This window comes from Macaca thibetana, chromosome 5 (assembly GCF_024542745.1).
Source record: "Macaca thibetana thibetana isolate TM-01 chromosome 5, ASM2454274v1, whole genome shotgun sequence".
NCBI lineage: Eukaryota > Metazoa > Chordata > Mammalia > Primates > Cercopithecidae > Macaca > Macaca thibetana.
The window spans coordinates 182916058-182940614 of NC_065582.1; the positions used below are offsets into that span (position 1 = coordinate 182916058).

Genomic DNA, 24557 nt, shown 5'->3' on the forward strand with positions numbered 1-24557 from the left:
AGGGAACTCCCTCCTGTAGCCAAGGGAAGCCGTGAGGGACTGTGCCTTGAGAAATGGTGCATTCCGGCTCAGATACTATGCTTTTCCCACGGTCTTCACAATCCACAGACCAGGAAATTCCCTTGGTTGCCTACGCCACCAGGGCCCTGGGTTTCAAGCACAAAACCGGTCACCCATTTGGGCAGACGCTGAGCTAGCTGCAGGAGTTCTTTTTTAATACCCCAGTGGCGCCTGGAATGCCAGCAAGACAGAACCCTTCACTCCCCTGGAAAGGGGGCTGAAGTCAGGGAGCCAAGTAGTCTTGCTCAGCAGATCCCACCCCCATGGAGCCCAGCAAGCTAAGATCCACTGTCTTGAAATTCTTGCTGCCAGCACAGCAGTCTGAAGTCCACTTGGGATGCTGGAGCTTGGTGGGGGGAGGGGCGTCCACCATTTCTGAGGCTTGAGTAGGCCATTTTCCCCTCACGGTATAAACAAAGCTGCCAGGAAATCTGAACTGGGCGGAGCCCACCGCAGCTCCTCAAAGCCACTATAGCCAGACTGCCTCTCTAGATTCCTCCTCTCTGGGCAGGCCAACTCTGAAAGGCAGCAGCCCCAGTCAGGGGCTTATAGATAAAACTCCCATCTCCCTGGGACAGAGCACCTGGGGGAAGGGGCAGCTGTGGACACAGCTTCAGCAGAGTTAAGTTACTGCCTGCTGGCTCTGAAGAGAACAGCGGATCTCCCAGCACAGTACTCAAGCTCTGCTAAGGGAGAGACACTGCCTCCTCAGGAGACACCTACCAGCAGGGGTCGACAGACAACACCTCATACAGGAGAGCTCCGGCTGGCATCTGGCAGGTGCCCCTCTGGGACGAAGCTTCCAGAAGAAGGGACAGGCAGCAATCTTTGCTGTTCTGCAGCCTCTGCTGGTGATACCCAGGCAAACAGGGTCTGGAGTGCACCTCCAGCAAACTCCAGCAGACCTGCAGCAGAAGGGACTGATAGAAGGAAAACTAACAGAAAGGAAGAGCATCAACATCAACAAAAAGGACGTTCACACGAAAACACCATCTGAAGGTCACCAACATCAAAGATCAAACGTAGATAAATCCACAAAGATGAGGAAAAACCAGCGCAAAAAGGCTGAAAATTTCAAAAACCAGAACGCCTCTTCTCCTCCAAAGGATCACAACTCCTCGCCAGCAAGGGAACAAAACTGGACAGAGAATGAGTTTGATGAATTGACGGAAGTAGGCTTCAGAAGGTGGGTAATAACAAACTCCTCCGAGCTAAAGGGGCATGTTCTAACCCAATGCAAGGATGCTAAAAACCTTGAAAAAAGGTTAGAGGAATTGCTAAGTAGAATAACACTTTAGAGAAGAACATAAATGACCTGATGGAGCTGAAAAACACAGCATGAGAACTTCATGAAGCATACACAAGTAGTAATAGCCGAATAAATCAAGCAGAAGAAAGGATATCAGAGATTGAAGATCAACTTAATGAATAAAGTGTAAAGACAAGATTAAAGAAAAAAGAATGAAAAGAAATGAACAAAGCCTCCAAGAAATATAGGACTATGTGAAAAGACCAAAGCTACGTTTGATTGTTGTGCCTGAAAATGACAGGCAGAATGGAACCAAGTTGGAAAACACTCTTCAGGATATTATCCAGGAGAACTTCCCCAACCTAGCAAGATAGGCCAACATTCAAATTCAGGAAACAGGGAGACAACCACAAAGATACTCCTCAAGAAGAGCAACCCCAAGACACATAATCATCAGATTCACCCAAGGTTGAAATGAAGGAAAAAATTTTAAGGGCAGTCAGAGAGAAAGGTGGGGTTACCCACAAAGGGAAGCCCATCAGACTAACAGCAGATCTCTCTGCAGAAACCCTACAAGCCAGAAGAGAGTGGGGGCCAATATTCAACATTCTTAAAAGAATTTTCAACCCAGAATCTGATATCCAGCCAAACTAAGCTTCATAAGTGAAAGAGAAAAAAACTCCTTTACAGACAAGCAAATGCTGAGAGATTTTGTCACCATCAGGCCTGCCTTACAAGAGCTCCTGAAGCAAGCACTAAATATGGAAAGCAAAAACCGGTTCCACCCACTGCAAAAGTATACTAAATTGTAAAGACCATCAACGCTATGAAGAAACTGCATCAACTAATGGGCAAAATAATCAGCTAGCATCATAATGACAGGATCAAATTCACACATAACAATATTAACCTTAATATGTGAACGGGCTAAATGCCCCAATTAAAAGACACAGACTGGCAAATTGGATAGTCAAGACCCATCAGTGTGCTGTATTCAGGAGACCCGTCTCACATGTGAAGACACACACAGGCTCAAAATAAAGGGACAGAAGAATATTTACTAAGCAAAAGGAAAGCAAAAAAAAAAAAAAAAAAAAAAAGGAGTTGCAATTCTAGTCTCTAATAAAACAGACTTTAAGCCAACAAAAATTTAAGACGACAAAGAAGGTTACCTAATGGTAAAGGGATCAATGTAACAAGAAGAGCTAACCATCCTAAATATACATGCAACCAATACAGGAGCGCCCAGATTCATAAAGCAACTTCTTAGAGACCTACAAAGAGACTCAGACTCCCACACAATAATAATGGGAAATTTTAACACCCCACTGTCAATATTAGATCGACAAGACAGAAAATTAACAAGGATATTCAGGACTTGAACTCAGCTCTGGACCAAGCAGACCTAATCGACATCTACAGAACCCTCCACCCCAAATCAACAGAATATACATTCTTCTCAGCACCACAATGCACTTATTCTAAAACTGACCACATAATTGGAAGTAAAACACTCCTCAGCAAATGTAAAAGAACAGAAATTATAACAAACTGTCTCTCAGACCACAGAGCAATCAAATTAGAACTCAGGATTAAGAAACTCACTCAAAACTGCATAACTACATGGAAACTGAACAGCCTGCTCCTGAATGACTACTGGGTAAATAACAAAATTCAGGCAGAAATAAATAAGTTATTTGAAAACAATGAGAAAAAAGACACAGCATACCAGAATCTCTGGGACACAGCTAAAGCAGTGTTCAGAGGGAAATTTATAGCACTAAATGCCCACAGGAGAAAGCAGGAAAGATCTAAAATCGACACCCTAACATCATAATTAAAAGAACTAGAGAAGAGCAAACAAATTCAAAAGCTAGCAGAAGATAAGAAATGACTAAGATCAGAGCAGAACCGAAGGAGATAGACACAAAAAAAGCCTTGAAAAAAATCAGTGAATCCAGGAGCTGGTTTTTTGAAAAGATTGATAATTAGCCAGACTAATAAAGAAGAAAAGAGAGAAGAATCAAATAGACACAATAAAGAGAAGAATCAAATAGACACAAAAAATGATAAAAGGGAGATCACCACCAATCCCACAGAAATACAAACTACCATCAGAGAATACTATAAACACCTCTACACAAATAAACTAGAAAATCTAGAAGAAATGTATAAATTCCTGGATACATACACCCTCCCAAGACTGAACCAGGAGGAAGTCAAATCCCTGAACAGAACAGTAACGAGCTCTGAAATTGAGGTAGTAATAAATAGCCTACCAACCAAAAAAAGCCCAAGACCAGAAAGATTAACAGCCAAATTCTACCAGAGGTACAAAAAGGAGCTGGTAGGTACAATAGAAAAAGAGGGACTCCTCCCTAACTCATTTTATAAGGCCAGCATCATCCTTATACCAAAACCTGGCAGAGACACAACAAAAAAAGAAAATTTCAGGCCAATATCCCTGATGAACATCAATGCGAAAATCCTCAATAAAATACTGGCAAACCGAATCCAGCAGCACATCAAAAAGCTTATCCACCACAATCAAGTTGGCTTCATCCCTGGGATGCAAGGCTGGTTCAACATACACAATCAGCCAGGTGCAGCGGCTCACGCCTGTAATCCCAGCACTTTGGGAGGCCGAGGCAGGTGGATCATGAGGTCAGGAGATCGAGACCATCCTGGCCAACACAGTGAAACCCCATCTCTAATAAAAATACAAAAATTAGCTGGGTGTGGTGGCGTGCGTCTGTAGTCTCAAGTATTCAGGAGGCTGAGGCTTGAATCAGGAGGCAGAGGTTACAGTGAGCCAAGATTGCACCACTTCACTCCAGCTTGGGTAACAGAGGGAGACACTGTCTCAGGAAAAAAAAAAAAAAAAAAATCAACAAATAACAAAAAAACCATATGCAAATCAATAAACATAATCCATCGTATAAACAGAACTAACGACAAAAACCACGATTATCTCAATAGATGCAGAAAAGGCCTTCAATAAAATTCAACATCCCCTCATGCTAAAAACTCTCAATAAACTAGGTATTAGCTATTTCTGACAAACCCACAGCCAATATCGTACTGAATGGGCAAAGGCTGGAAGCATTCCCTTTAAAAACTGGCACAGGACACGGATGCCCTCTCTCACCACTCCTATTCAACATAGTATTAGAAGTTCTGGCCAGGGCAATCAGGCAAGAGAAAGAAATAAAGCGTATTCAAATAGGAAAACAGGAAGTCAAATTGTCTCTGTTTGCAGATGACATGATTGTATATTTAGAAAACCCCATCATCTCAGCCCAAAATCTCCTTAAGCTGATAAGCAACTTCAGCAAAGTCTCAGGATACAAAATCAATGTGCAAAAATCACAAGCATTCCTATACACCAATAATTGACAAAGAGCCAAATCATGAGTGAACTCCCATTCACAATTGTTACAAAGAGAATAAAATACCTGGGAATACAACTTACAAGGGATGTGAAGGACCTCTTCAAGGAGAACTACAAACCACTGCTCAAGGAAATAGGAGAGCACACAAACAGAAAAATATTCCATGCTCATGGATATGAAGAATCAATATTGTGAAAATGGCCATACTGCCCAAAGTAATTCATAGATTCAATGCTATGCCCATCCAGCTACCACTGACTTTCTTCACAGAATTAGAGAAAACTACTTTAAATTTCATATGGCACCAAAAAAGAGCGTGTATGGCCAAGACAATCCTAAGCAAAAAGAACAAAGCTGTAGGCATCACACTACCTGACTTAAAACTATACTACAAGGCTACAGTAACCAAAACAGCATGGTACTGGTACCAAAACAGATATATAGACCAACAGAACAGAATAGAGACCTCAGAAATAACGTCACACCTCTACAACCATCTGATCTTTGACAAACTGGACAAAAACGAGCAGTTTTTGTCTGGGAAAAGGATTCCCTATTAAACAAATGGTGTTAAGAAAACTGGCTAGCCATATGCAGAAAAGTGAAACTGGACACCTTCCTTACATCTTATACAAAAATTAACTCAAGATGGGTTAAACATAAGACCTAAAACCATAAAAACCCTAGATGAAAACCTAGGCAATACCATTCAGGACACAGGCATGGGCAAAGACTTCATGACTAAAACACCAAAAGCAATGGCAACAAAAGCCTAAATTGACAAATGGGATCTAATTAAACTAAAGAGCTTCTGCACACCAGAAGAAACTATCATCAGAGTGAAAAGGGAACCTACAGAATGGGAGAAAATTTTTGCAATCTATCCATCTGACACAGGGCTGATATCCAGGATCTACAAGGAACTTAAACAAAGTTACAAGAAAAAAACAACCCCATCAAAAAGCGGGACAACCCCATCAAAAAGACGCTTCTCAAAAGACATTTATGTGGCCAACAAACATAGGAATAAAAGCTCATCATCACTGGTCATTAGAGAAATGCAAATCAAAACCACAATGAGATACCATCTCACACCAGTTACAATGGCGATCATTAAAAAGTCAGGAAACAACAGAAGCTGGAGAGGATGTGGAGAAACAGGAACGCTTTTACATTGTTGGTGGGAGTGTAAATTAGTTCAACCATTGTGGAAGACAGTGTGGTAATTCTTCAAGGATCTAGAACCAGAAATACCATTTGACCCAACAATCCCGTTATTGGGTATATACCCAAAGGATTATAAACATTCTACTATAAAGACATACGCACACATATGTGTACTGCACCACTATGCACGATACCAAAGACTTGGAACCAACCCAAATGCCCATCAGTGATAGACTGGATAAAGAAAATGTGGCATATACACACCAAGGAATACTATGCAGTCATAAAAAAGGATGAGTTCATGTCCTTTGCAGGGACATGGATGAAGCTAGAAACCATTATTCTCAGCAAACACAGGAACAGAGAACCAAACACCACATGTTCTCACTCAAAAGTGGGAGCTGAACAATGAGAACACATGGACACAAGGAAGGGAACATCACACACCAGGGCCTGTCAGGGGTGTGGGCTAGGGGAGGGATAGCATTAGGAGAAATACCAAATGCAGATGATGGGTTGATGGGTACAGCAAACCACCATGGCACATGTATACCTATGTAACAAACCTGCACGTTCTGTATATGTATCCCAAAACTTAAAATATAATTAATTTAAAAAAAGAGAGAGAAAGACAAATGTCTCTTAAAAATGATATTCAGGGCTGGGCACGGTGGCTCATGCCTGTAATCCCAGCACTTTGGGAGGCCGAGGCAGGTGGATCACAAGTTCAAGAGATTGAGACCATCCTGGCCAACATGGTGAAACCCGTCTCTACTAAAAATACAAAAATGAGCTGGGCGTGGTGGCGTGCAGCCTGTAGTCCCAGCTACGCGGTAGGCTGAGGCAGGAGAATCGCTTGAACCTGGGAGGCAGAGGTTGCAGTGAGCCGAGATTGTGCCACTGCACTCCAGCCTGGTGACAGAGTGAGACTTCATCTCAAAAAGAATAATAATCATATGCATGCTGGCTTTCCCGCTGACTGATCGAAATGAATGAATTCTTTTGTCAGTGTTCTGGTCACTCCGTATGGACAGAAACCCCCTGGGAGAAGGACCAATGCCTTCCAGCCTGGAGCTCTGTGGGCTGCCCCTCACTCCTGCTGTCTCCTCTCACCCCCACCTTCATCACAGCTGTTGGATGGGACCACAGCAGGACATCTTCAGGGTCCGCCTTGTTTTGGCAGAGGGGCCCTGGCGTATCTTAGTACGGCATGCAGACACTTGTGAGTGGCCACCACTAGTCCTCCACATTGCCATTTACACACGTCTCCCTCCTAGCCAGGGCCACTCACAAGAGTGCCTAACTTGGCAATTTTTTTTTTTTTTAATTGAGATGGGAGTTTCTCTCTTGTTACCCAGGCTAGAGTGCAACGGCGTGATCTCAACTCACTGCAACCTCTGCCTCCCAGGTTCACGCGATTCTCTGACTCAGCCTCCCGAGTAGCAGGTGGGATTACAGGCATGCGCCACCACACCCAGCTAATTAAAGGCGTGAGCCACCATGCCCGGCCTGCAATTTCTTCCATTCTGGCCTGAGTGACTAGGTTGGAAATGAGTACTGGATAAAGTTCTGGTTTGACTTTGATGCATGTGGCTATTCTTATCACCACCTACAGCCAGCACCTGGACCACAGAGAAGCTCCCAGGGCACTTTCACCTTCTGGAGTGGCAGTGCCCAGGACCACAAGCACTCACCTTCAGAGCCCTTCTGCTTCCGCTCCACCTCCCTGCGGTACTCCTCCAGCTCGCGGTCTGTGAGCGTGGTGAAGGGGTTGGGGCCCGTGGTGCTCACGATGACGTGGGGCTGGTACTCCTTCTCAATGATTGCCTTGGAGGCCGTCACCAGCTCTCCCTGTGGATGAAAGGCATGTCTGGTCTGCAGGAGCCCAGTCCAGCGGGGACTCTCCCTCCTCCCAGGCAGGCTACAGGCAGGGCGGGGACAGGAGGCTTTCCAGGAGCAGACACCCTTGAGACTGCACTGCCATGGGCCCGAGGCCTAAGCTGAGCTGCAGCCTTCAGTGGTACATATGGAAACACAGGTCAGTGCCACGATGAACAGACATTAACCGCAGAAGAAATCCTACAGAGCCTTCCAGGTTTCAGAAGCAAAAGCCCAATGCAGACCCAAGAGCACAGAGCACCTCAGGGAGGGTGCCCGCTACTCCTCTCTGTCGAACAGAAAGGGAAAAGGCCCTTTCCTGTTACTGTTTAAAAGTCAGTAACTTTTCCTCATGACATCAGAAACTGTCACAAGCTACAACATAAGGCATGCTCAGAGCTTTGCTTATATTCTAAGAGCACAAGTAAGTTCTGTTCTTTTGACTATGGTTAGTTTATAACTAGTTCCTGGAATTTATCCCAAAACAGTCAGAGATAACAAAATGTCCCAAGACACCAGTGTTTAGCTGAGGAATTTGGAAAACTGAACATTTGTACCAAAGAAAAAAAGAAGAAAGCAAAGCGAAGCACAAAGGCGGCTCACAGATCACACCAATCTTAAAGCAGGAGGGAGCCTGAGGCCAACACCGTGGGCCGGGTGGATGTCAGGGGTGAGGTCCACTCACAGCCACCTGCCCCAGCACAGTGCTGTGCCCACAGTGCAGCCTGATTGGGCCAGGGGCAGGAAAATGTCCCCCAATTCCCTGGAGCTCTTTTCCTTCATTGTTTTTTTTTTTTTTTTTTTTTGAGATGGAGTCTCACACTGTTGCCCAGGCTGGAGTGCAGTGGCACAATCTCGGCTCATGGCAAGCTCCACCTCCCGGGTTCACGCTATTCTCCTGCTTCAGCCTCCTGAGTAGCTGGGACTACAGGCGCCCGCCCCACGCCCGGCTACCCTGGAGCTCACTTCTAAGACAGTTACCCAGCGCTTACACACATGCACATGACTGAACGACAGCTTCCAAAACCAAATAAAAACAGGAGAATCCACAATTCTTTGAATGCCAGGCCTGGTCCTTTAGTGTTCCTCTCAGTGAGGGGTGAACACCAGAGATAAAGAGTGTCCTAGCAGGACTGACTTGGGAAATTCAACTCACCCGGGCTGACTGCTCCTCAAGCAGAGATGGGGGAGCCTGGATTGACTGGGATGGGCTGAGGGGTTACCAACTAGCATGCTGCGTACCCGGTGCTGACTAGTGACACAGAGCCCAGAGCCCCGGGAGGGACAGATGGACTGCTGGAATAGGCAACCTTCGCCCGGGAGACTCTCGACAGTCAACAGGTCAAGGGGAACCCTCTTCTGAACCAGGTCTGACTTGAGGCCCATTGACTTTTCATTAAGAAGCTGCCCTACCTCACCAAGACAGGAAACTGAGTCCTGTCTGCCATGTGTTAGCTCTGTGGCCTGAGCCAAGTCTTTCCCTGACCAGAGGCCTGCCTCACTATCTGAAGGAGGACCGGCTGGGCTGTCCACTGCTAAGAGCCCTCACACGATGGCACCCTAGAGACGGTATCCCAGCAAAGGCAGTTTGGCTGGCTGCACCTGCATCCTGATATCACTGCCAATGGAATGAGAAGGTGACACAAGAGAAACGCTTAAGTTCATTTCAATCAAATGGTTAAAATCAGTAAAGGAATCAAATATCAAGAATCAACTATCAGGCCAGGCACAGTGGCTCACACCTGTAATCCCAGCACTTTGGGAACCTGAGGCGGGTAGATCACCTGAGGTCAGGAGTTCAAGACCACCCTGGCCAACACAGCGAAAACCCGTCTCTACTAAAAATACAAAAAAGTTAACCAGGCATGGTGGTGGGCACCTGTAATCCCAGTTACTGGGGAGGCTGAGGCAAAAGTATCACTTTAACACGGGAGGCAGAGGTTGAGGTGAGCCGAGACTGCGCCACTGCACTCCAACCTGGGCGAGAGAGCAAGACTCCGTCTCAAACAAACAAACAAAAAGAATCGACTATCAGCCAGGCACCACAGCTCATGCCTATAATCCCAGCAGTTTGGGAGGCCAAGACAGAAGAATTGCTTGAGCCCAGGAGTTCAAGATCAGCCTGGGTAACATAGTGAGACCTCATCTCTACAAAAAATTTAAAAATTAGCCAGGTGTGGTGGCATGCACCTGTAGTCCAGCTACTGAGGAGGCTGAGGTGGGAAGATTCCTTTGGCCTGAGAGGTAGAGGCTGCAGTGAGCCATGATTGCACCACTGCACTCCAGGCTGGGCCACAGAGTAAGATGCTGTCTCAAAATAAAAATAAAAATCCATTGGCACAGAGACACCAAAGCCCTTGTTCCCAATTGTGATGCCCCAAAGGACAAGCGGGGCTCTCTCATACTGAGAGAGCTGAAGCCCGAGGCACAGCGCAGCAGGTCCCTGCCTCCAGTGCTGGAGAGCGCCCTCCTCCAAAGACCACAGCTAAAGGCCAAGCTGCTGTCAAGACTAGTTACGGAACAGAGAATCACATTCCTCTGCAAGAAAGGACACAGAGCAATGACTGAGATGCAGAGAAACATATGCCACTCATGGACAACCCAGGCAGGAAACCAAGATGTACCTAGCTTCCCCTCCTGCCACTCCCCTCACCTTCCTGTCACCTGACAAGGCTCTAAGGCAAAACACAGGCCCAGTAACACTTTCCATACTTGACTGAGGCAGCCTGGGTGGAACAACAGCTCTGCCTGAGGTTGTGCAAACTGCGCTAGCGGCTGACCTCTCTGACCATCAGGTTTTCATCTACAAGCAGGGCCGACTTGGATCTGGACTGGCATTCCCAGTGCTGGACCATGCACAGGTTAGGTGCTCAACACAGGTCAGTGAGAGAATCCGAGGGCTGAGCTTACTGCCCTTCTGCATTTCTACCACACAGCATGAAGGGTGGCAGGGAACACAGCCCCCGGTGAGGTGCACATGGGAACACAGAGTCCTTCCCTGGGCTGAACAGCTTGCAGTATAGACACACATCTTCATCTCTAATCCTTCATTTCACTTAAAATTGAATCCAGAAGGCAGCCAAAATTATTTCAGGTTATGCCGGATAAGGTGGCTCACACCCTAAAATCCCAGCATTTTGGGAGACTGAGTCAAGTGGACTGCTTGAGCTCAGGAGTTTGAGACCAGCCTGGGCAACATGGCCAAAACCAGTCTCTACAAAAAAATACAAAAATTAGCCAGGTGTGGTGATGTGCACCTGTAGTCTCAGCTACTCAGGAGGCTGAGGTGGGAGGAGGGAGGATTGCTTGAGCCTGCGAAGCGGAGGTTGCAGTGAGCCAAGAGAGCCCAACCACACTCCAGCCTGGACAACAGAGTGAGACCCTGTCTCAAAAAATACATATATATGTATATGTATTTCAGGTTACATGTTATGACACCCAAAGGAAAGTCAACACAGCCTTCGGCTGGGCTTAGAACTCCTGTTTGAACTCTGACTCACTGTCCCTTCTTCTGTCAGAAGGCAACACTTGCACTGTGCGAATGGCCATTGCCAGTGAGGGAGAAATGGAAGGCAAAGGAAAGTCCTTTCCAGAAAATCCCCAGCTCCCTAAGTCCCAAATACCCGTTCCTCAGGTTCTCAGATGGGAAGTAGGTATCTACGTGCTCGCCGCGCTGGAGAGGGGAGTGTGGAGGACACAGTCCTCCTTGCTTGGTCAAGGAAAAATTCAACTTCTTAACATGCAGCGCTATGTTCCAAAAGGAGCAAGACTGTCTGTGCTTTGAGGTTCACATGAAAGGAAGTGGAACAATCGCCCTGTAAAGGACTCCCATGGAGCCAAAGCACATTCTCACCAAAAAGAGGGTATTTTAGCCAGTGTGGGATAAACACCAAGGGTGCAAAAGTGAACTTCAGATACAAGGAGGCAGAGAAAACACAAAGCTGAAACAAGGATTTCTGTCCAGGGGGTCAACCTCTCTTCCTATGGGGTCAGTGTACAGTGGTATTCTCTGCTAATTACACCTGGATGCAGCACTCGCAGCGAGCATGGTGTTCAGAAGGTAGAGACCCTACCTCTGTCGTTCAGGAAACACCCAGGTGACTGTGACACACACCCACATCTGAATATCACTGGGACAGAGCACACAAAGCTATAACTGGTGGTTGAACACGGCGACCCAGGCTGCTTTCTGGAGAGCCCTAACAAGGTCCTCAGTGCTGCCCTCATGTGGGCTCTACACAGCAGGCCAGCTGGGCTCATGGCCTGCACAGCCCTCACACACCTGAGAGAAAGAATAACTGACAAGACCGCAACAAAGTGCCAAAAGATGAAAAACAAGCAACAGGCAGAGTCATCTTTCTCCCCTGCTATGAGAAGTTCTTCCAAGAATGGCAGCCGGAAGTATGCTCTAAGCACAGGGAAAAACAGGACCTGTGGAATTAATAAGTAAATATGCAAAATAATGTTATTAGCAGGGATTAGACAGGAATACAGAATCTTTGCTACAAACCCGCTTCTATATGGGAACTGGAACACCACTAAAGTGACATGTGCATCTGAATGAAGGTGTGTCAAGTGAAAGAGACGGTTCTGGAAATTTCCTTTGACAAGAATATAAACATGCCTCTCAGCTAAGACTCAACCATGCGGTCAGGCACTTTCTGCCCAGGGCACCAGCTCTGCACACTAGCAGCCTAATGCTTAGGGAAGGCTTCCTTCTATGAGGGTGGGTTCAGACAGATCTTCCACCTACTGCACACACTAGGTACGCATGCACAGAGGGAAATTACGATGCGGGGTTTCAAACTCTCCTAAGTCTTTCTGCTCTGCAGCATTTAAAAATGTTATTTAGGGTTTATTTTTGAGGTAAATAAATACATTTTATCAACAAGGGCTGACAAAGACTGTCTGAATTCCCATTCCTCTGAAATGACATCTTTCAATGATATGACCTCCAGTGGCTACATTCATGACATTTACAGCCAAAGCTGAACCAGCAAGTGTGGAAGGGCACTCAGGAGTGGCCGCTGCCAACAGCAACAGACTGCCCAGAAGAGCCTGTCTGCAGTGAGCATCATGGAGAAGGCAAAGTCCCGTGCGGAACTGCGGAAACGCACCACGTCGCTCAGACTGGCCATTTCTCAGCAACAACTTCGAATGCTGGAGATGATCATCACACCTCATACCAAATGTTTTAATTAAAGAATCGAGCAGGTGGACCAGAACCTTCTGTACAATCTCACAAACAGTTTAAAGAGCCATTTGAAGCTACTTCAGTAACTAAGACAATGCCTGAAGAGAGGAGACAGGGAGAGGGGAGGGGAGGGGAGCAAGGCGCATAGACAGGTAGTGAGGACAGGGCAGTGAGTACCTTTCTAAAAGAGAGAGATTTAGCGGGGCTAAAGGTCTGCTCTGTAAGCTCGAGCCCTTCGATAGTTTCCGTACAGTCAGAGAGAGGTGCATCCTGAAACAGTAAACTGAGTCACCAGAGCACACCAGGCCCAGCCTGTGAAATATCAGCTGAGAGCACAGGATGGAGCTGGCTAAAAGCATGCAGCAGGGACAGCTGTCAACAGTAAATGTGGTGGTGATGATGGCGGGACGTGCAGACACTGAACACGAAACCAGGACCACGGCTGGCCAAATCCAACAATCGTCTACCCCTGCAGAGTCAGGTGTTAAAGCATTAGGTGGCATATTCGTTTTCAGAGATAACTACTTACACAATTATCTTCAATTATCTTCAATGCCACAAGGCAGAGTCATTTTGTGGAAACGTGTGTGAATGTGCACCACATTTACAGGCACCCAGCCCTCTGCAACCCAAGCAGCACTTTGTTGCAGACAGCAATATGTACCACAACAAGAGTCCCTTAAACCCGCCCTCTCCTAGCACCTTACACAGAATGCTGCTGAACCCGGGCCAAATCTAAGCCCCAAAGCTGGTGGTGTATGTGCCACCCTCATATATGCATGCATTACAAGGGGCGGGACCAGACGGGTGGACACAGCCCTCAGCATGCTCGCTCCATCTAGAACTCAAGGAAAAGTGCCTGGACTATTTCTCATCATGAAGGTTTTAACAAAGGTAACTGGTTGCCTAGAATACTTACCTCATAAAGTCACTCTCTCAATTTCAGAATAACTTTGGAGAAGGCGGTCACACAGCCACCACCCACTAATGTCAGAGACACTCTGGGCTCTCACCTGGACGAGGCTCCTGTCCATCACTACACCACACAAAACCTGGGACTGAGGGCCAGCCGTCTTAATGTCCTGTAAATTCTGCTCTCGGATCTGAGGATAGGAAGGAGAGGCACATATCAGCGGTCCTGAGCTGCCATGCTGCCTGGGAGCCATGCTGCTATGCACTTGGGCCCCAGCCACATGGAAGCTACACTTCAGCTCTCCCCGTGCCCTACGCAGGCAGGATGGCCCCATGTGTTCTGAGTGAGCGCCATGCCCGCTTAGTGGGGTGTTGGTCTGCAGGGATGGAGACTATTCCCAGCTCCCCACATCTTTCAGATGCTTGAGCAGGGCACCTATCTCTCACTATCATTAACTTGGTGTCATTAACACTCTCTGCATGTCCGTTGTCTAGTGATGTGAGCACTGGCAGGGCTCCTGCTCTGATAAACCAAATGCCACTCACAAGTCTTTGAACGAACCCTGAAAATCAGGGACAGGAGTCTGCTCTTTTTAAGAACAGGTTTTGCAGCTTCCAGTTCTGACCTGTGAGCAAACATCAGTTCACGAATCCACAGGGCCCAAACAAAATGTCTGCTGCTCATACTTCACCCCGCTGCTCACACCTCACCCCGCTGCTCACACCTCACCCCGCTGCTCACACCTCACCCCGCTGCTCACACCTCACCCCGCTGCTCACACCTCACCCCGCTGCTCACACCTCACCCCGCTGCTCACACCTCACCCCGCTGGTAGAACAGCAGCAGTGGGAAGAGATGGCTTCAGTTACAACAGTGGCAACAACAGCAGATGTCCTCTGCTAGAAGCAAGCACACCCCCCCCCAAACCAAAGCAGCTGGCATCCCTTCCAATCCCACACCCAAGCCCCTACTGAGTGCCGACGCAGGACACACCTTGTTCCTCATCTCCTGGACCTCTTTTGGGTTAGTGTTCAATGGAACAAACAGGTTAGGGACAGCAGAGGTGGAAGTTCTATGTCCATCCTCTTTAGTCCACTGTAATATCAAGAACAGTTGAAAAGTCAGAATTATGACAACAATAAGTGACACAGCATCCAATCTATCCAGTTTATCTCACATCTGGTCATGCACTGAACATCACAGAGAGGAATGAACCAATGACCACATCTTCTGGGTCACTCAGCAGAGTCGCCATGGGAGCAGGATGCAGCCACATGAAGACCAGTTAATAGTGGAAGTCAAAGTCATGACTGATGGAAAAGGACCATCTGGAAAGCCCAGCTGAATCTGGGTCACAACGTAGGCTGACGACAGAGCTGAGCCCCATAACCCTGGGACCAGCAGGGGAGGCCCCTCAGAGACCATTGGTTCACCGCTCTGAAAATCATCCAACACCAAAGCCAACTGGAAGCATGAGATGACAGGGTCATGAAAAGCAATGTGATGCTGCTACCCAGGGGTAGGGAGGAGCCTGCACCGTGAGGCAAGAGTGGGCATCACCAAAGTTTTGTGTTAAAATAAATGACAGCATCAGAATGCACTGTCTGCGTAACTATTTCAACCCAAGAAAATTACTGTACAGACACTTACACAGTAGCTACCTGGAAGAAGAGTTTGGTGATGTCGAATATTTTATATAACTTAATATTTTTGAGTGTTACAAAAATATCCCAAACAAACTTGAAGCGCTTCATGAGTCCTTAATATTTAAAGGCTGTTTTAGTATCAGTGCATCTCGGCAGCATGCTCAGCCTTCCACTCATAATTTTTTTTTGGATCTCCAATCAAATTTGAGATTTTTCATCAAATTCTAAGGCATGAGTAAGCACTGAACATTAAAACAAGCCCATCTTCGAGAGCAAATGTTATGCCTTTCAGAATACTTTCGAGAGGCAGTAAGATAGCCATAAACCATACAACTTTAAAAAAAAGCAACAAAACCATCAAATGCTGAGCCACTGCGAGGAGAGTGTGGAATGGGCATGGAGCTGTGGGTACTCACTGATGGTTATCTTCTCAGATAAAAACAACTCCAGCGTTTTATTAAAAATAATTTTCAGTCAAAACATTCAAACAGCAACCTCAGAAACTCAAACACATTTGAAAAAGTAACAACAGTCATTATAAATAAAAAGATACCAACCTGGGAGCACTGCATGGAATCTGTATCCCTCCAGAACAGTAAGAAACAAATTTAAATGCGGAGCAAGGCCTCCCCTTGGATGTACACATTGACTAAAAGGCCTAAAGTGACTTCGCTGTTTTGCAAGCTAATGGTAAATAAAGCTCGCGCTGCTGCCTGAACACTTGGGGAAAATTCCTCATGACAACTCAGCACTGTGCTTCACATCAGCCACAGAAAGGTGTTTTGGGTTTTTTTTGTTTTTTGTTTTTTTTAATAAGGCCCACTTCCTTTAACAAGTGAAACAACTAAAAAATAAACAAATGAAAGAAAAGGGGAAGACAGGAAGGGGGGGAAAGGAGACAAGGAGGGAGGAGAGAAGAGGAGAGACGCACTCCCACGCTCGGAGCCCCATGGCCACACAGGGTCCCTGCCCAGGTGCCATGGCCGCTCAGGAGCACAGAGGCTTCTCACCAACTGCATCAGGAAAACACCAGGACCACCTGGGGAAGACACAACTTTTTTCTTTAAATAAATCTATAAAGCAAAGCACTGTTAGAAGGGGAAAAGAAAGCCCCGCTTTATGTATTTGGTTGCCCAGGTTTTAGGAGCATCGAATCTAACTTCAACTGAACTCCTAATGAACTAGTCATGCAAATGAGTCTGCTTCAGCCTCTGTCTCCTCCATTCCAGGGGCTTCTGGAAATGGGCCTCTTCTACGGTTTAAAGCAGAGCTGGGTGGACTGTTAGAGGTAGGTTACAGGAGGAGTAAAGACCGATCTTCAGAGGAGGTCTCAGTACCACGACATGGGAGCACCTCTCAGGGCAAACGGTAACTGAGCGGCATTACCGCTGAAACGAAGCACCCTTGCAGCGTCTGTCGCTGGTGCCTGCAGATGGCCTGCGCTGCACTTGGGTCATGCCGCACCCAGCAGGAGTCAGAAGATGACTCACTACTATGGCCGTCTACTCACATGCAACAGTCCATGCAGAGGGCAGCTGGGGGTGTGCATTCGGAGGCTTTGGGATAGAAAGCAGGGGAGTAACACTAAGGGCAGGGGACAAGGGTCAGCAGAGAACACGCCAGGGAGCCACGAGGGAAAACTGCTTAAGAAAACACTGAAGACTTAAAGAAGAAACTTTAGTGACTTGAAACCACTGGAGTCCACAACACTAAAATATCAGGTTTAGGACTGAAGTGTCTTTTTGTGCATGAAATATTAAGAGTCCCTGAATACAATTTGAATTAAATCAGAAGAGCTCCTATTTGTAGGTTAATACATGTACACTATTTTGTATTTCTGCTATATACGGAGATACACTGGAACTACTGCAGAGTCACATTACATCTTAAGCAGTTTCAAGCAGACAGTATTACCCGGATTTGAGTAATGCATTCAGTGGACTTAGGTTCAGAACTACAAGAAAGTGAATAAGGAAGGTTCGCTTTACACCTGGGTCAGAAAGGCTGGATTCCCAAAGCCTCCGAAGCCCCAGCTACCCAACTTGCTCTACATCATCTAACTATGAACAGTAAGGTAGGCACAGACCAAGCAGTTGGTAATACAGCTTGGCACGCAGACACCGGACGAGAGAGACTGCAGCAAGGGTTTCACGTGATCGTGTGTAATGTTCGTCCACACCTTAGTCTTCGACTTGGGACTGCTTCCATTCTGCCCCTCCTCGGAAGCTTCATCGCCCCGGCCAGAGTTCAGCCATCTTGTCTTCTCCCGCTGCTGCTTCTGAAAACTGTGTCTGAGAGGGGAGCAAGTGCCCGAATCACCGTCACTACCAAAGGAGTAACCTGTGACACTAGCAGGAACTTCCACATCGCTGTATTTTTTAGACTTCTCTCTCAGAGCAGGGTATCGATAAGGGTAGCCAGTTCTGTAGCCCTAGGGTCCAAGGAGAGTGAAAGACAGTCAATATTCCAGATCTCAAAACAGGGTTTCACTTTGGAAAATCATGTGGAAATATCCACAAAAGTTGAACACATGCATACCCTATGACTCAGCAATTCCACTCCTAATTTTATACCCAATAGAAGCAAACGTGTTCACCAAAAAGCCAGGTACTAAAATGTGAAGAGCAACCCTACTCCTCGTAAACCACAGTTGGAAACAACCCAAAAGTCCATCCGTACAAGAGATGGACAGTGTACTGTCTTCATAAGATGGCCTAGAGAAACACAATGTGCTCTAAACCAACCACGTGGATGACTCTCCTGAAGGCAAAGCTGAGTGAGAGAGACCAATCTGCAAAAAACATAGACCATGTAACTCCATTCATTGAAAGTGCAGAAGATGCAAAACAGCCTTTGTTTTGGTTGTCCTGGGAGACAGGACAGTTGTTACCCCTGGGATGGGACAAGTGAACTGAAGGAGGTGCTGGGGATGTTCTGAGGTGCTGCTACTGTTGCTCTTATTGACTGCTGGTTATACAGAGGGTTCAGTTTTTAAAAATTAACAAACTGAACACTTGCAGTAGGTGTACTCTCTTGCTTACCTATCTCAGCAAAAAATTAAAGTTGAACACCCAAACAGGGCTTACATGCTGCCAGCTACTGTGCAGGTTATATTCATCAACCTACTTAATAGATTTTTACCTCTTAAGTTACAGTTTAAATACTGTGGTAATCTTTAGGTAAGTAAGGTAAATAAGTATACTCATGACAACTGGTTCTCAGCAAAATTACTTTACATCTGAATACAACAACATTCAAATTCACCTCCAGCTCTGCCTCATGACCATGTGCTGTGTGGTAAAAGACGGCCCCACTTACTTCACACTTCTACTGGACCAACTCGTCTGCAGAGTCCTCCCACAGACAGCATCTCTAAGGGCAAGGACGGTGTCCTCTGCATGTCTCCTGGCCAGTGCTTAGCACTTGTTAAGTGTGACAGATAGACTTCATAGTGGCCCCAGGCCCCCAGCTCCTATAATCCCCTCCCACCTTGAGCATGGGTGAGATGTCTGACTTGCTTCTAAGTAGAATTCACAAAAGGTGATGACGGGCTATATCACAGAAGAGTGTAGCGCCTGTCTTATAAGAGTCTCTCTCTCCACTGCTGGATCTGAAGAAGCAAAGCTGCCAAGAATGCTTCAGCCCTGAGAAAAGGAATTCTGTCCGCAGTCTAGAAGAGCCTGGATGTGGATCCTCTGAGTCAAGTCTCATGATGAGAACCAGCCCTAGCCAACACCCTGAATGCAGCCTTTATGAGACCCTAGGTTGAGTTCGCTGTGCCTGGACTCCTGCTCCATAGAAGCTGGGAAATAAATGGCTGCTGCTCGAAGCCGCCAGGTCTGTAGTGATTTGTTGCACAGCACAGACAGGTAATACAGGGGATGCCAAAGAGCTGTCTGCTAAACAACCTAACAGATTCGCACCTGAACCAAGTCACTCACAGCACCTTCACAATACATCACAAGAGAATTAGGACTTGGAAGGACTGCATGGGGCCAGACATACAGGAAACTTCAGTGGCCTGTGCCCTGCTGGCTACGGTACTCTAGAAACATACCTCTCAATTCAGAATTCTCTCTCCCCTCTGCTCTTTTTGGGGGGCCACCTTCATTACTAATCACTCTTTCAATATATTTTTTAAATTTTTTTTAATTTAATTTTTTTTTCAAGACAGAGTCTTACTCTGTTGCCCAGGCTGGAGTGCAGTGGCGCCATCTTGGCTCACTGCAACCTCCACCTCCCGGGTTCAAGCGATTCTCCTGCCTCAGCCTCCCGAGTCGCTGAGATTACAGGCACGTGCCACCACACCCAGCTAATTTTTTGCATTTTTAGTAGAGATGGAGTTTCACTGTGTTAGCTAGGACGGTCTCGATCTCCTGACCTCATGAGCTGCCTGCCTCGGCCTCCCAAAGTGCTGGGATTACAGACATGAGCCACCATGCCCGGTCCCCCATAATTTTATTTATTTATTTAATTTTTTTTTTGAGATGGAGTCTTTTTTGAGATGGAGTCTTGCTCTGTCACCCAGGCTGGAGTGCTGTGGCTCGACCTTGGCTCACTGCAACCTCTGCCTCCCGGGTTCAAGCGATTCTTCTACCTCAGCCTCCTGAGTAGCTGGGATTACAGACACCCTCCACCATACCTGGCTAATTTTTATAAAGAAGGGGTTTCACCATGTTGGCCAGGCTGGTCTTGGACTCCTGGCCTGAGGTGATCCGCCTGCCTTGGCCTCCCAAAGTGCTGGGATGACAGGCATGAGCCACCATGCCTGGCCTACATTTTTTTAAAAAGGTAATAACAATCACTAATGGAGTTGTTTTGGGTTTTATTTTCATAATTATCCTCAGAAAGATAAGGTAAATGTCTGTACTGGCAATTTTCCCATTTCTGAGCATGCTTTGTTGAGGAATAATAAAAGATAATGACTCTGCCATAAAGACTATCTGCAAAAAAAAACACAGTTCTTATTAATTCAAGTTTCCTCTTGCTTAAAAAGAGCCAGGACTCAGTAATCTCCCTAACTTCAGAATAAACCACCCAGGACTCATCAACATCATTTTTTCCTGACACCATACGGATTTTTCTTTATTCTTCCCCTTTAAACGCTGTTAAACCAAAACCAGAAGTAATACTCAGACCTCAGAACTACTACCTGGCTTGTAGTTAAAAACATGGCTTTGGGTCAGGCATGGTAGTTTGCACCTGTAATCCTAGCACTTTGGGAGGCTGAGGTGGGAGGACTGCTTGAGCCCAGGAGTTCAACACCAGCCTAGGCAACATGATGAGATCCTGTCTCTACCAAAAAAAGAAAGAAAGAAAAAAAAATATATATGGATTTGTTCCTTCTTTGAGAAACGGAAATTGTATCTTGACTTTCTTTTGCGGGGGGAACAATTTAGCATTTTTTTCTAACTGTAGAAGTTCAAATGAAATATATCTCTCTTTTTGAAATTTTTTTATTTTTTGTGGAGAGGAGTCTTGCTATGTTGCCCAGGCTGGTCTCAAGCTCCTGGTCTCCCACCTCAGCCTCCTGAAGTGCTGGGATCACAGGTGTGAGCCACTGTGCTCAGCTGCAATATATATTATAGTGTGGAAATTGGCAACTATTCTCTACTTAGTTATTAGCAAACAACATATATGCCAATCCCAATGCTAAATTAAAACATGGACTATGATTAGTGATTCCTGTCTAGTTTATTTCTCATAAATAATATGGCCTTCTAATATTAAAACAATCTGTACACATTAAGGACACTGAATAAACATTCATCATGCTTTTTGTAATGAATGTTTTACTTATTAATCATTCATCCTTCTCTTCCTTCCCTACCAAATCAGAGTTTCTGCTCGATTTTGACCTTCCCCTCTAGGATGTGCTTTCAGCGCAGTCTCTGGTGGCTGCTGTGCATTCTGAACCCCTCTCTCCCCTTCCTTACACTGACTTTAAGTAGAAGAGCAGCGAAATGTTGCCGTATTTACCAGGAGGCAGGGGCTGTGTGACTGGGCCAACCCCAGCCCTCCTCACCTTGTGCAGCCATGCTGAATGACCTGGCTCCTGACACACACCTGGGCCATGGCTGCCCCACTCTCAAGCCTTCTCCAGCTGTGAGTTCCTGCAGCTTCACTACCCTGGCTGGCCACCCAACTCTAAGTGCTTCTTCAGCCTTCTTTGTGAGTTCTTGCTCCTCTTCCTACTTCCTTGACCAATCAGCACCCACCTCTGCCTGCAAGCTCTCATCATGCCTGTGACTGCACAGATCACAGAGGCAGGGCTCATTTGGGATTCATTTGTCCATTTCTCTTATTAGGTCATAAACTCCTGAGGGCAAGAACTGTGTCCTGTTCATGACTCAATAGTAGACAGTCAATTAATGTAATCAATCTTACTGATTATATGAACTTTGAAAAGTTACGCTAGACTCTGCCTTCTCTGTTCCTCTGTCACTGATTGAGTCTACTCCACTGATTGACTATCGCGCCCAGGCAGAAAACCCTCAGTTTTTCCTTTCTAGCGGACAATATTCATCATGAGTGCAAAGAATTTCAGTAAGAACATTTAACATAGCCTGAATCACACCTATGAATTCTCTTTATTCCAAACCTTCAGGAAAGTTAAACTTCCTGCCTCCTGAAGCCACCCATCTCATCTGTGATCTGTGATCCTGTCCAGTACTGGCTGGCAGCATACAAGGACACTGGCCCCTCTGAGGCCTTTTCCCCACACTGACATGTCCTCACATCTACACCTCTTGAGGTCACGTGGTGTTAGGATGGACCACTGTGACCCCCATCTAAGAGGTCTGATGTGCAGCATGGAAGGGATCTGCTCCAGAGCCCTGTGTCTGATGATGTGGCTGCAGGACTGAGACCCCAAGGGCAGTGTTCTAACACAGCTCTAGCAACTGAGTAACGATCCTGACAAAGTCAAGATGAACTGAAAGGTGCACCATACGGTGCATGTTTCCATCTCCCCACTCCCATTGTCTGCAGCTGTGCTGTGGCCTCTTCATGCTGTCATCCTTTTTTTTTCCCCAGGCTTTCAAACTCAGGCTAAGATCCTACCTATTTTTTGAGATCATTTCCAAGGGCTACCTTCCACATAAAATTTTCTCTCCAGTCCTTGCAAAAGAATGAAATTCTTCACAGCAACGCTATAACACAGAACACATCCTGCGTGTCCTCCTATCACAGTGTGGGCTCACTTTCCTTGTGTGCTGGAGGCCCCACGGGCCTGCCATCTGGACCATGCCGGGTTCTGTCCCTGCAATAAGCAGCTCAGGGGCTCCCACACTGTGGACAGGGAGTGGATACCCATGTAACACAGTCATCAGGCCCCAAACAGCCAGGACCTGCTGTTAAGGCAAAAGCCTAAGTACCTGACTGACCTATTTCAAAAGCGCCACCTCTCTCACTTGCTTGTGGGACGGCGGGGACTGAGCTGATGCAGCTGGTCATTCAGCAGCCTATGCATTCTCTGTGCTCTTGTCCCCACTGAGTCCAAACACAAAGGTTATCTTTAAAAAATAAAACAATAGGCCGGGCGCGGTGGCTCACGCCTGTAATCCCAGCACTTTGGGAGGCTGAGGCGGGCAGATCACGAGGTCAGGAGATCTGAAACCATCCTGGCTAACACGGTGAAACCCCGTCTCTACTAAAAATACAAAAAATTAGCCAGGCATGGTGGTGGGCGGCTGTAGTCCCAGCTACTCGGCAGGCTGAGGCAGGAGAATGGCGTGAACCTGGGAGGCGGAGCTTGCAGTGAGCCGAGATCACGCCACTGCTCTCCAGCCTGGGCGACAGAGCGAGACTCTGTCTCAAAAAAAAAAAAAAAACAATACCAGGAACCCTTCACCTCTATATTTTATTGTAATTTACTGCTTCTTCATGACTTTGAGGGTGAAAATATTCAGATACTGCATAAAGACAGCAATCTCACTTGCTATAAGAACACCAACACTGGTGCTTTTAGACATAAGGTTTATCATCAAGTAGTGGCACCACTCTTACCAGATTATCAAGCATCCGCATGAGGGCTTCAAATTCCTGCTCACCAATCTGCCACTTGGGAAGCGATCCAGTGCCTTCTCCTACAGGAGACCCTGGGGAACGGGACTTGGCTTTGTACTTCTCAGGATTCAGCAGGACTAAGTTGTCTGGTCCTCCTGCACTGGCCAGAGTTCGAACCTTTTCCAAAACACACACAGCATGGCTTGAGTTCCTTACTGAGATCAAGAGGGTCAGATGACTTGAATAAAAATGCAGATTTCAAAAGAAACCAAATCTCTAGAGTGTAAGAATAGAAAATGTAGAATGCATAGTGATAGACTGATCACAGGCTTACTTTCAGATGTATTTCTTTAGCATGACAAAAATGTTGGGCACCAAAGTTGGCAAAGAAATGAGAAAACACAGCACCTTTCAGGATCCTACAAAGGACTTGGGACCTCACTACGCCACAGACATAAGTCAAGAAGCAAAGGGGAGAACATGAACTAAGGGCTGACAGAGCAGAGGGGAACTCACAGCTGTAAGCTGCAGGCAACTCTCTGAGTCTCTACTTCTTTATGCCTGCTTTTTCAAAGAGTACTGTGGGCGGGTCACACGACATCACGTACGAGATGACACACGCTAAGCACCTGATGCCAGGCCTGGTACACACCAGTACTCCATAAACGGTAGTGACTGACATATTTGAAAATTTAAAAATTAGAAATGAAAAGTCCAGTAATCCTTTGCCAACTTCAATCAGTGAAACAGCATTTCTCCTGATCAAGTCCCAAATCCATGAGCTTATCTTTGGCAAAGAGATTGCTCAAAGACTCCTCTCCTACTCGATAAGTATCAAAAAATCTATGTGAACCCCAGACACATCTAAATAAACTGCAGAGTGATTGGAATGGCTGTCCCCTACCTGGATCTCACAGGCAACCACAAGGTTATGGATGTAATAGAAGGCCTCCTCAACGCTCTCTCCAACTGACACGAGCCCATGGTTCCGGAGAATAAGAACCTGAGGGGAAGCAGGAGTGCTCTATGGAGCTGGACAAGAAGACTGGTC

At 46.4% G+C, this 24557-nt stretch overlaps 1 protein-coding gene across 8 annotated transcripts in view; it reads right to left on the minus strand.

The window, feature by feature from the left end:
- Positions 1 to 24557, minus strand: part of ADD1 (adducin 1) — a 93629-nt gene that overhangs the window by 6019 nt on the left and 63053 nt on the right. For 2 of the 8 annotated variants that reach the window (XM_050792274.1, XM_050792278.1), the window contains exons 8-14: positions 24411 to 24509; positions 23507 to 23683; positions 17679 to 17930; positions 14847 to 14948; positions 13954 to 14043; positions 13118 to 13210; positions 7563 to 7719 (exon numbers count right to left, since the gene is read on the minus strand). In XM_050792274.1, coding sequence (XP_050648231.1) covers positions 7563 to 7719; positions 13118 to 13210; positions 13954 to 14043; positions 14847 to 14948; positions 17679 to 17930; positions 23507 to 23683; positions 24411 to 24509 — 970 coding nt within the window. Of the gene's footprint in view, positions 1 to 7562; positions 7720 to 13117; positions 13211 to 13953; positions 14044 to 14846; positions 14949 to 17585; positions 17931 to 23506; positions 23684 to 24410; positions 24510 to 24557 lie in introns of all 8 variants that reach the window. The other 6 variants (XM_050792271.1, XM_050792276.1, XM_050792275.1 and 3 more) reach the window with 3 other exon arrangements.